The following is a 12,244-nucleotide window of genomic DNA, read 5'->3' as shown; positions in this document are numbered from 1 at the left end:
TGCAGAGAAGGAAAGCTTGGGTGATTTGGGCCACCTGTGGACTTCATTCTTGAGGAACACACAAGCCAGTTGTTCTTGAGAGATCCTGGTGCTCATAGTCCATCTCCTGACTTCTCTCATTTCTGCTTCCCTCCGTTCTCCTAGTCTGAAAGTGTGAGAACTCACTAATGTGCTGGTAATAAAGGCTAATACTGACACTTAGGCTCTTGTCCCACGCAGTTCCCACCATGTTGGCATTTTACAGATATTAGAACCATTACTCCCCTCAGTGGCACTGTGGTAATCTTACATGCTTGTTTCATAGAAGAATGGCAAGAGAGAAGGTGAGGGACCTGCCTGTGGCAGAGTGCACTTGGCACACAATCCTGGCTTCTGAACCTCGACTTGAGATTTGCTCTTAAATATAAGACAGCACTTCTGGGTAATATTACTGAAGCCACAGGCAGAGAGCGTCTATGAGGAAACTAGGTACTGTCATGGCTAACATCGTCTATGCTGGTTTTAGTAAACACAAAGATAATTTTATTAACTGTCTTGCAGAAGTGCACACATCGCCATGCTCGTTCCTGTTCTTTTTCTTTCTGATGTATTCATATTGAAATGACGTCCTGTCTTTGATAGGTGGGTGGTGCGAGGCCCTCCTTGTCGCTACATTTTCCTTTATGATTAGAAGTGATTTAGAAGTGAAACTGAGATACTTTGCACAGCTTGTATGACCTTAAGTCTGAATAACTCAGTTATTTACCAAAGAGTAACCCACCGAGGTCTTTAATATGAAACCCTTCCACCCATTATTTTAAGCAACTGTGTTGGGGAGGACTTCTCTGGCTAGGTGGTGGTAGGAGATGTTCATAAAGTCCACTTTCCAGAGAAGAGGAATGAGCTTAACATAGATGTATAGTTTGTTTAAGAGCCTGATCTCATAATTTTTAATATCAGATATCAAAGAATGTGGTGTCCTACAGGACTTAGGCAAGCAGTATGTGCAAGGAGCTTGGTTGGGCACAGCACAGCTGCAAGAGGAGCCGCCTTCAGCTATTCTTAGGGAGAATGCAGATCAGTTCTGTGGTGTGGGACAACATTTCCAGTGCTGGCTTCTCAGATGCATTAAAACTCGCCATACCTCAAACAGCTTTACAGGAGTGAAGCCGATATGCTCCAAAGACTGTTAGATGATGCGGAGCCACCCGGGATGCAGGTTATCTGCCTTTGGAACCTGGAGTTCAAAGCATTTGGTTTTAGAGGACTCAGCAGGTTTGTAGGTTTGCAGAGTCTTTGGGAGAGCCTCAGCCTGGTTCTTGGCACTTGTCACGTCTTCACGTCCCGAGCACTTTTAGTCAGCCCCAGAGCTCTCCTCCCTTTGCCTTGTGGTCCTCTTGTCTCCTTTAGCCCGTTTCTACTCCACTGCGGAACCATTTAAAACAGAACTGCTGCAGTCTTCCTATTCTGCTTCAACTTACCATGGAGTTTGTGCCTCCCAGTCTTAGTGTAGACGTGGCCACACAATGAGAGAAAACCTTACCTTCATTCTCCCTGTGTTCTCTGAAGAAAAGACAGTGTTTAGAAGATTTTTTTAGTACCCCACTTCAATTTTTATTGACTGTTCACCATATTTTAGTCATGGATCCTGCAGTGCAGCTATACCCTGTCTGCTGCGCCCCGACACACTTAGTTGTTTATCGTTTCTCATGTGTTCTTGCCTCTGCCTGACGATGCGAATCCTAAGACTCTTCTGCTATCCTGTCAGGATTCCACTATTCCTCTTCTCCCACAGCATTTTGTTCCGAGATTCTCTGTAGACTCTGTTTTCATTTAGCTCTGCCTTATTACTTACTTAGCCCTTATTAGATACTCCATGCATGTTTGAATGAGTAAACTGGAATGTTAATTAAAGCTCTTCCAGTTTATTAGGGGGACAGAAGGGCCTAACATATAATAGAAACATTGGAATAAAAATTAATCAGCAGCATAATCAAATAATGGTAATAACAATTAAGATTAGATGCTGTCCCTTAAGTATAAGGTTGAATGTTGCAGTTTGATATTGAAGGATTAACAAGTGATGGGAGAAACCTGATGATCATTTGCTGATAGAGAAAAACTTTATTACCAAGGTAAAGGTGCTTTCTTTTAAAAATAGAAAACTCCCTTTGTATTTATCTTTAAATTTCAGGATACTGTAACAGTGCAGTAGAAATAATTCAGAGTTTAAGTTGCTTTTTTTTTTTTAATGAGATCACCAGTGTGCCATTTACCTGAATATAATTACTTTCAGCTCAAAATCTTTTTATGAATTTCTAAAACTTACTGATTATTTAACTTTTGAGTGGAATTAATGGTATTTTAAAAATGTGATCGTAGTAGCCGTGACCCTCACAGGACAACAGTGCTTTCAAGAGAGGTTCCTTTTGGAAGGAATGAGCCCACTAGAGACTTTTTCCCCTTTATGACAGGGTTTCTCTGTGTAGCCCTGGCTGTTCTGGACTTCACTCTGTAGATCAGGTTGAACCTCTAACTCAGAGATCTTCCTGCCTCTGCCTCCCAAGTGCTCAGATTAAAGGTGTGCACTATTTAGGCTGGCCTACTAGTGACCTTTAAATATATGTATATTTTTTATGTATATATGTATATATATATATATATATGTATATATGTATATATATATATATATATATATATATATATATATATATATAGTGGAGCAGCTTAAAGATACCAGGCAGTGGTTATTAGGGGAGCAGACTATAAACATTAAAGTTGACTATAGTCAGTTGTGCCTTTGGCTTCATTCTAACTGAATACATTGTCCTGTCACCCATGTGCTTTTGTTTCAGTCCTTTGGCTTTGTCCTTCATTCATCTGTTATGTACAGGCTCAGAGAACTCCATAAGAATTGATTGAAGAATTGGTTGTGATGTCTGTCCAGTCCTGGCACTAAATTTTTCAGGAACTAGAGCCAAACTACAAGAAGGTCCACGTTCTTTGTTTCTAGATATTTAAAATCATAAATCAAAGAAACTGATTGCAAAGATCTGAGATGGAGAGATGAGGCGAGCAGGGAGTCCCTCTCACCTGAAGTCATTGGGGTAGCCCAGTGATCTGATAAGAGCAAATGTGGGTTTAGACTTCTCAGGCGTCAGTTTCTCACACAAATGGCATGGCATATTTTGGAAGAGACACCTCCTTGTGGGGTAACCCGAACTCTGCTTATTCCCTGAACTGGGCATGTCCCCAGCCAATAAGAGCTGAACATGCAGACAGTATAGCATTATTTATATACTGTTGAATGGTGGCCTCTTGGATACTCTCAGGTCTGAAGGTCCTACAGTAGGGCTGAGTGTCCTAATGAAGGCTTTCTAAGGAGGGACCTAGCGGGGTTTGAAAGCCAGCTTGGGGCTTTTGGACTCTGATTTCTAGGCTGTGGAACTTATTGGGCAAGGCACACTCTGATTGGGCAAATAGGTACTGTTGTAGAAAGGGCTATGGTCCGTGGAATAATGAAGAAATACTCCTGGAGCTCTGTTCTCTGGCTAGGTGTCTTCTGCCTAGGTTCTGGGGTGTGGTACTTTGTTTGAAAGGAAGTGTCCCTTCAGAGGTTTGGATTTCTACACTTCCATGTTGAATCCAGAATTCAAAATACAAAAATACAAAGCATGGTTTGCTAGTTCATAAGTGTTCATAAGTTCGTAAGTGTTAGGCTGCTTAAGTGCACATAGAGAATAAACAGGCAGAGTTTCAGTGCCAGTAGAATTGGGGTTCACACCGTCTCTGTAGAACTTGTGATTATTTACTCAGCTTAACTTTCTGACTTATTTAAAATAGCTGTTAGTTCTCTTACGGGTGACAGCACCGCTGCTGTGAGAAGGACTAAGCTGAGAGGTATCCTTGCTGCCTTTCTGGTCCTGCTTCAATGTCTGAGTGTATTCAAGGGAGAGAGAAGAGCTATGAATTGACCATTTAAGTAAATCAGTTTGCAACGCAATGTCTTCAGATTATTAAATCTAGAGGTAGGAATATAATTTTATATCACAAAAAATTCATTCCATGCAGCTTTGCATAAAGTATTATCTTTCTGATTGGTCTCACGTTAATATGCAATTGTAGTTTTTCCAGTAATTTAGAGGAAGAAAGAACCAATTCAGGGTAAAAGGGAATACTTGATTAGTCTATTGTATAAGAGCAATAAAAGCTAATTTACTGTTATATTACTCAATATTGAAAGCTGCAAGAAACTCTCAGTTCTTTATTCATTAATCGTGCTACATTGTAGTAGTATTTGTATCATGCTATATTGTAGCAGTATTAGTGTCAATTATAGATGAGTTTTATGGAAGGCTTTTTAGTTGACGTCTCTGAGCTTGTATTTTGCCTCACGTAAATATCTTTGACATATTTTTTGCCTGATTGTTGAAGGGCAAATGAAGTGTTGAAGGTGGAGTGGATGAATCAGGCATTGTAGTTTCTCCCTGAAAACTCTTGTGATAAAGGGTCTTTGAAATGCAGTGATCTCTGTCAGGAACAAGTTTCTGCTGTTGGAATACATAGTTACACTTTTACAAAGGTCTTTGACAAAAGCAGTCCTCTTACTTTGCCTTTTATGCTGGATTTTGGGAGGTTTTTTTGTTTGTATTTTGCAGGCTTTCCACTGCCCAGAGTTCCTTAATTTTGTCCAGAGGATTAACATTGGCATTTGCTAGAATTCACGAAAGAGGTATATGCGATATTTTAAAGATGACTATTCTAATGGAGCCCTTCAGGAGTCTCAGTGGTCCTGGTCCCACACATGGGGTCGTAGTGTTTGCTTTTACATCCATGGATTCAGCTTGATCTTGCACCGTGTAGGTAGAGACAGACTATTAACGCAAACAGTGTGACGGGGGCTGATAAATCAATATAGGAATTGAGCTTTTAAAAAGAGGTACCATTAGTAGTTCTCAGGCTGCATTAGTCTCCCTGCCTCTGTAACAAAGCACCACAGACTGAGAGGCTTCAGTGCAGCTCAAGGTCAGAGACTGCAGAGTCAAGGATTTAGCACTGGCGGGCTGGTTTTTTTTTTTTTCCTTCCTTTCTCCTTGGCTTTTGACTTTTAATGACCTTTTTTTTTTTTTTTTCCTCCTCTGCCCTGGCAGGTTTCTCTGTGCCTGGACCCTGGGTCCTAGAATTGTCTGAGATTAAGATCCTCTTTCATTACATTATTCATTACATTATTTTTACCTTTATTAATCCCAGCACTCGGGAGGCAGAGGCAGAGGCAGGTGGATTTCTGAGTTTGAGGCCAGCCTGGTCTACAAAGTGAGTTCTAGGACAGTCAGGGCTATACAGAGAAACCCTGTCTCGACAAAACAAAACAAAACAAAACAACAACAACAACAAAAACAAAAACCAAAAAAAAAAAAAAAAAAAAACCCAAAGACCTTATTTTCAATACAGTCACAGTCTGAGGAGGAGGAGCTAGGATTTTTTTAACTTTTGCCTTTCTCGGATGTGTCTAGATGGGAAGGGTCAATGCCACCAGGCTGTTGATAGCAAGGAAAGATAACAGCCATTCTCTTACTTTGTAGGTTCCGTGTTACCTCCTCCTTCCATGCTTGGCCTCGAGCACTGGTATCTTCAAACTTGAGTATGGGGAGAGACACACCCTCATTTAAGGGCAGATAGCAATTTCTTTGCTTCTCTCTGGGAATCTAGATAGAGGTCCTGGTCTAGTGCCTGATGCAGGCTTGTGGTCAGTGTCTTGATGAGACAAGGTGGGATTCCTTACGCGCTGCTCTTACAAGCGAGGCCTTTTAATCTAGCATGGAAAAATTAAGGTCATCCAGAAAACATTCTTCGATAACAAGCCAGCCCTAGATTAAGAATGTCTTACAAAGAAAATCTGACGTCATACTCCTATTTGGCTCCCAGTGTCAAAGCTGAGTATTGCAGGTAGCTAGCAATCGGGAGAAGTAGCCACAGCTGCAGACCCTTTCAGGATACAACTTTGAAGCAGGTGTCTTATGTGCACTTCCCTGGGGACCTTTAACTTCTTCTTCTTCTTTTTTTTTTTTTTTTTTAAATTTCCACTAGCAAATGCAGTATAGGCCCAGAGTTAGAATTATAGGCAAACAAGTGCTGTTTGGACTCCCTGTCCCTTCAGGTCTCTCGAGTTTCAGCAGTAGGTGACAGCAGTTCGTCATGGATGTAGGAATGCTCTTCCTTAAGATTTTAGACAGGAGAACAAGTCATCCCCTGTGGGGTCCACTTAGCCCATCACCTGTCTGTATAGTTGGTGGCTGTGTGCCCTAGAGCCTTTGCCATCCTAGGTATACATCTGGTAGACCTGAGCTTGGACTTGCGAGTCTTGTTAAGAGTGTCTTGTCTAGCTCAAATGCTAATGGTTTGGGGGACTAATCTCCAGGTTATTTGGGAAGTAGTTGGGTAAATTAGGGAACCAAGTTCTCTACTTTCGGGGGCGGGTAACGTTGACGTGTTCACTTTTGTTGTTTAGTTAGTGTGACTTTCTGCTCCTAGAAAATGGCATGATGATATCTTTTGGGAACAAAAGCCTGTTTTTTGGCAGGATGCTGTGCTCAGTATTCATATCAGCGCTGTCATCACGATATTGCTTTGCTGCGGGCGTTAGGACTTAGCTTGCATGAGCCTTCCTTTGTCTTAGTTTTATTGGATGGGTGGGGAGTTCAGATGTATGATGAGAGGGACCATGATCCCAGATTATGAGAGTAATACTTGTTAGTACTATTTAGATAAAAAAGCCTTACCTGGAGATAAGTAATTGAATTAATTGTTAAATATAAATACCTGTTTTTTAAAGCCTTAGTTAATTGCTTTTATTTCTGTCTGAATTTTTGTGCAACCTCTAAATATTTCATCATTTCAGTGGCAGTAGTTTTCCTGTCACCTAAAAGAGAATTTCACTAATTGAACACAATTGTTAGCTTTTAAAATGTGGTCTTTATTTGAATGAAGGAGCTAAGGGTATCTATCCAATGGTAATTCGGTGGAATGTGACTAAGTTGAAATCAGCCATCTCAATCGGACCTTTGTGGTGTATTTGTGTCTTGATTTAGGTTGGTTGAAGACTTTCAATGACTACTTTAGAGACAAGACTCAGTATATTTTTAATAACATGGTCCTAAAGCTGAAAGAAGACTCAAGCAGGAAGTTTATGTGGTCTGAGATCTCTTACCTTGCAAAATGGTGGGATATTATAGATATTCCGAAGAAGGAAGCTGTTAAAAGGTTTGTTTCAAAACTTTTTGTTTTTTTACTTTAGCGATATTAAAGATCCATAATAAACGTGGAGTTTTGAGGTGAAGTCTTAGCTTTATGGATGACAGCCTTCTTCTCATCTTGCACTGTATTGATTTTAGGTCCTTCCGGAGGAAGGGGAGCAAAGCCTTTTCCGTTGAAATCCTTATGCTCATCTCTGTCCTAGAAATGGGCGTAGTTATTTTAAGGGCTTTTCAGAAGGGTCACTGCTTGGTTTTCTAAATATAAATGTGCCAGTGTCACTGCCTCTTTTCAACGATGTAAATTTTCAAAACCATGGCCAACATGTCTGAAAAATAATGTTTTTATTTTTTGCCAATAATTTTGTGTATTTTCTTCTATCAAAAAAGGTGTTGGGTTTTGTTTTTCTTTTGGTGGCGTGGCTCAGTGCTTCATTTTTATTCATTTGTAGGGCTGTATCTTCTCCTGAGGATTTTATTTCCAGTTTAGTTCATGATATACAGATCAGCTTTTTATGTGATGAAAATGTTAGTCTTTTGTCTTTTGCCGTTGCTGCCAGAACTTTGTCTTTCTCAACCTACAGTTATGGTAAAGAGTTGAGTTTTTTATCTTCTACTTTTATGTTTAATCCCGAGATTTTAAAATCCTCATCCAACGATTTAGCAGTTGATATTTGGGGAGCTTTCTGATCCAAGTGCATTTGCTCTGAAGAGCTAGGCCTTGTGAGGGATTGTTCATTTATTGTGTCTGCAGAGCTCTTGATAATGTAGTCACTGCTCCGAGTACTGCCAGTCGTGACTGATAATCCTCTGCCCTGTTCTGTGACACAGGCTCTTGCTTTACAGTCCAGACCTGGGCTCAGGGAGGGTCCCTGTGCTGTACCTGACAGTGCTGGTGTCATCCCTGCTCAGGCCGCCGCCTGCTGAGCCCTTTGTACACATGGTGCAGCTCTTGAGTTTTAATGTGTCCAGCCTTTTCTACTGATAGGAAGTGGCATCTTTAGTTCACTGAAATAGTCAATTATTTAAACTTTCTGGTGTGTTTCATGGATTTTGATGATACTTGTCTAAAATTATTGGAATTTTATAATATTTCAATAGCTGACAGCTTAAATCTGCCTTTCTGTATTGAAAAACCTTTTAATGAGTCATAATTTAATTTTCCCAAAGGGTTTTAGAAGTAATTTAAGTTTCTTCCTACCTCATCAAAAAGTATCTTTAGATTTTAATGGATTGACATGAGCATTTAAGGGTAACTTGAGGAGAATTGATGGCTACCAAATTCACTGGAGATTGTCTTTCCTCACTGGTCCTGCATGGTTAGCTAGGAGAGAGATACAGACTCTGAGGACATGAGAATAAACCGAGGAACTAGCATGGTCATAGTAGAAGCCATTCCCCCTCCATCACAAGTGCTGCCATAGCAACAAGGGTTGACCAAATCCAGTTCACACAAGAGAATCTACAATCTGCAATTCCAAAGTGTTATATAATGTATCCTGACTTTCTATAGTAATGCTTTAGATTAACATCATATTCTCTCTCTTTCTCTCTCTCTCTCTCTCTCACACACACGCACACACACACACACACACACACACACACACAGGAGAGAGCAGAGAGGTACAGAGACTAACAGAGTGAAGTACATGATACACACAAGCATAGAGCTGGAGGGAGAGAAGAGAGAGAGCACCAGACAGTATTCTGCACCCATAGTTTAGAGCCGCCTACCTTTGCTACCTCTCTGAACTCTTACAAAGTTACACAGAGCTGGTATTTGCTTTACTGCCAGCTCGCCAGCGCCAAGAACTCCGCTTTAAGAAGAGTTTTGGTTGTTCACATCTTGCTCACTGATACATATTTTCTAAAAAGTAACAAAGTTAGAAATTGCTTAAGTTTGATGAATCCATCCCACTTGTAGGTATTTTTGTTTTCAAAATTATTTATCTGGTGTTATTGTCTTTATTTTAAAAATGAAACTGCCTAGAACCTTTCATTATTTTTGTCCGGCTTTGCTGGCCCCCAGACCACCCAGAGGGAAGTTCTGGTTTACTGCTTTCACCCTCTCTCTTTTCAGCTCTTCATCTTTTCCCAGTTCGTTCTCCCTGCTTGCACTAGTGCTGAATGGCCAGTCCGCCTGTCCTCAGCCGGGACGTCACTGCCTGCTTTCCTTTCAGCACTATTTTAACTAACTAGTGTTGTGGGTTGTTTTGTTTTGTTTTCTCATTATATTTTCTCTAAATGCTGGACTATTTGGCAGCTCTACTTTACTGTTTTGTGTTTTTTGTTTGTTTGTTTTGTTTGTTTGTTTCTCTTTCTGTTTTCTGACTTGATCATGCTAGAGAATACTTTGCAACCTATGAGTGCTGGTTTCCCAGTTGTATTTATTTATAATTAGCGTGGATGTCTAGTGGTCTGTGAGTATGACCTCTACAAGTTTCGGTTTTCCGAGAGCAGTGTTGAAGCCTGTGTTGGTGCCTGAAGAGGGGGTTGTTTTACATGCATCTCATGGGTTAGCATTTTATGACTGCTGTGTGCAGTCAGCTCTTCTGCTGCCATGTTCCCTTCCTTAAAACAGCTGCTATGCACAATCACACAGTACAAGCATGGGGGTCATGAAGAATAGGTAAGTGTGGGGTGCTGAGTATTCAACAGTGTCCTTCATGACACAAAAGACCCTGGAAAAGGAGATCCAAGACAGGGCCCAGTCCAGTTTGCCTGTGCACAGTCAATCGGTGATGAGTTGTGCACACATGTTACAAAAATGTCGGTTGCAATGTGCTCATGGATGCAGGTGTCAGGAGGACAGAGCTGAGCTACCATGGGACCCTGGTAGTGTTTTCTGGGAGCTGATGCAGTGGGGATGTATGAGTCTGACTTGCATCATGGTGAGCTGAGCACATTGGTCAGAGTCCAGATGTGTGCATCCCTGCAGAACTGGACTCACCTAGGCCCACTCCTCTGCCTTCAGCTTCCCAGGGACTAAATCGTACAAAGGAACTGCAAGTTTTTCACTAGTTGAACCATCAGTGCTTTGGAGCAGATTGATTTGTTTGTGTCTTTGTTTATGCATTGTGTGTCTATGTGGGCATGCAGAGGTCAGAGAGCAACTTGTGGGAGTTGATTCTCTCCATATGGTGTCTGGGGATTGAACTTAGGTCTTCAGGTTTGATGGTAAGCACTTCTACCCACTGAACCATCTCTCTGGCCCAAACTCCTTTCTTTCTAACGCAGGTATTCATAGCAGAGCTGACAACACTCTAGCTGCTCTTTCTTTACTAGAGTCCGTTCATCATCCCCTATGCTTCCCGATCCTTTGCTCATCCTTTCTTCATCTGTCTGTCCATCCATCCGTCTGTCCGTCTGTCCATTCCCCACCCTCCACCTCTCTCCTGACAGTCCTGAAACTCAGGTACAGGACAGGGATTACAAAGCTCTGGGCATTCCCCTGCTATTAATTCTTCTTCATAAGAATCAATCATCTCCTTTGGCATTGAAAAATTGGCTTGTCATTTAATGACTTGTTTTGCTGTCACTACCACTGCTGCTGCTCCTTTTAACTGTAAGACCAGCCTATTTGGGATGGAACATATGGACAGGCTGAGTATGGCGGCCAGGCTGCCTGGGTTCAAATCCTGACAAGTTTCATTATTTTGGGGCAAATTATTTAAGGTTTCTGCTTTGCAGTGTACTTGTCAAATCGAATCCACAGTGGAGCCTATTCTGTTGGAGTTTTATGAGGACTGAGTTAATATAAACATGATGCTTACTTAATATATTTCATTGATTCTTTTTGTGGTGCTGAGAGTCAAACCCAGGGCCTCTTCAGTACTACATAAGTCCTCTGCTACACACACACACACACACACACACACACACACACACACACACACACACCTAGCCTGACAGGGGCTTTTAAAGAATTACTAATAAATATTAGTGGCTCTTATTTTTAAAGCTTTTATTTTCTACTTGGAATACTTTTCTTGGACACTTCCTGCAATTTTTAGTCTTGAAGTCATCTCGAAAGTCTTCATCTTTTAATAGGAAGTTAATTATAAATCTATGTTTCTGCTCCGTCTTTAAAAAGCTTGCTTATATAATGCTTCATTGAAGATTTTTTTTTTTATCCTGTGCTCAGAAGCTTTTTGGTATTCAAGAACATGAAACTGTTTAAGTTTCCATCCAGCTACTACCTATGGAGCGTGGAACTTCTTATTCCTCTTCATCGACACTTCGACCTCTTCCACATATGTCTTCTACCGTCTTCAGCTGGGGGTTGCTTTTGTCTCTTTTGTCGTAGAACCCCAGGATCTGACTCTTGGGTCTGCTGTTGCTGCTGTAGCTGCTGCTGCTGCTGCTCCTCCTCCTCCTTCTCTTCCTCTTCCTCCTCCTCCCCCTCCTCCCTTTCCTCTTCCTTCTGCATCTCAGTGTTGCTTTTCTCACTGTATTTTATTGCATCTTTGGTGTTCTTTCTCAAGGATGCGTCCCGCCCCCATTCTCCATTGAGTTTTCCTCTTCCTCTCATTGAATGCTTTGCCTTAACTTTAATTATGGATGATTGTCCATAAGGCCAGGCATTTGTGCTCATTCTTGAGTGTGAGCAGTTTTAGCCATCCCTGGAAATTGTCCACGGATCCAGTCTAAAGTGCTTTACAGCTCCTGCTTCTCCAGCCGCACGTTGGCAGGTTCCTTGCAGTATTGATCACATGACTTCATCTGTTTGTCCTGGGAGATGGTCTCTCAGGCAGGGAGGTCCTGTTCTCAACCATTCTGTCCTTCACCAGACAGGAGAGCAGACTCAGTCACTCAGCATAGTAATTGTCAGGACTTTGAATTCCCAGTGAGACGAGGGTTGACATTAGAGGGGAGGGGAGCAGACAGGTGCATTCTGTACTTCCCTGTCCTGTGCTGTGGTCCTGTGGACCATGCCTGCTGACCTCATTTTCCTCCAGCCCATCATGGAGCCTGGATTTTTAGCCCTGTCCTTGATTACTTGTGCTGAGGAATCT

General features: G+C 41.5%; 1 protein-coding gene across 1 annotated transcript in view; it reads left to right on the top strand.

The window, feature by feature from the left end:
- Positions 1-12,244, top strand: part of Man2a1 (mannosidase alpha class 2A member 1) — a 157,551-nt gene that overhangs the window by 30,304 nt on the left and 115,003 nt on the right. The window contains exon 4 of the mRNA XM_021185720.3: positions 7,068-7,239. Coding sequence (XP_021041379.2) covers positions 7,068-7,239 — 172 coding nt within the window. The remainder of the gene's footprint in view (positions 1-7,067; positions 7,240-12,244) is intronic.

This window comes from Mus caroli, unplaced genomic scaffold (assembly GCF_978045245.1).
Source record: "Mus caroli unplaced genomic scaffold, Mus_caroli_1 scaffold_18, whole genome shotgun sequence".
Lineage (NCBI taxonomy): Eukaryota > Metazoa > Chordata > Mammalia > Rodentia > Muridae > Mus > Mus caroli.
The sequence above is the reverse complement of the archived record's forward strand: the minus strand, read 5'-3'. Positions and strand labels throughout refer to the sequence as shown.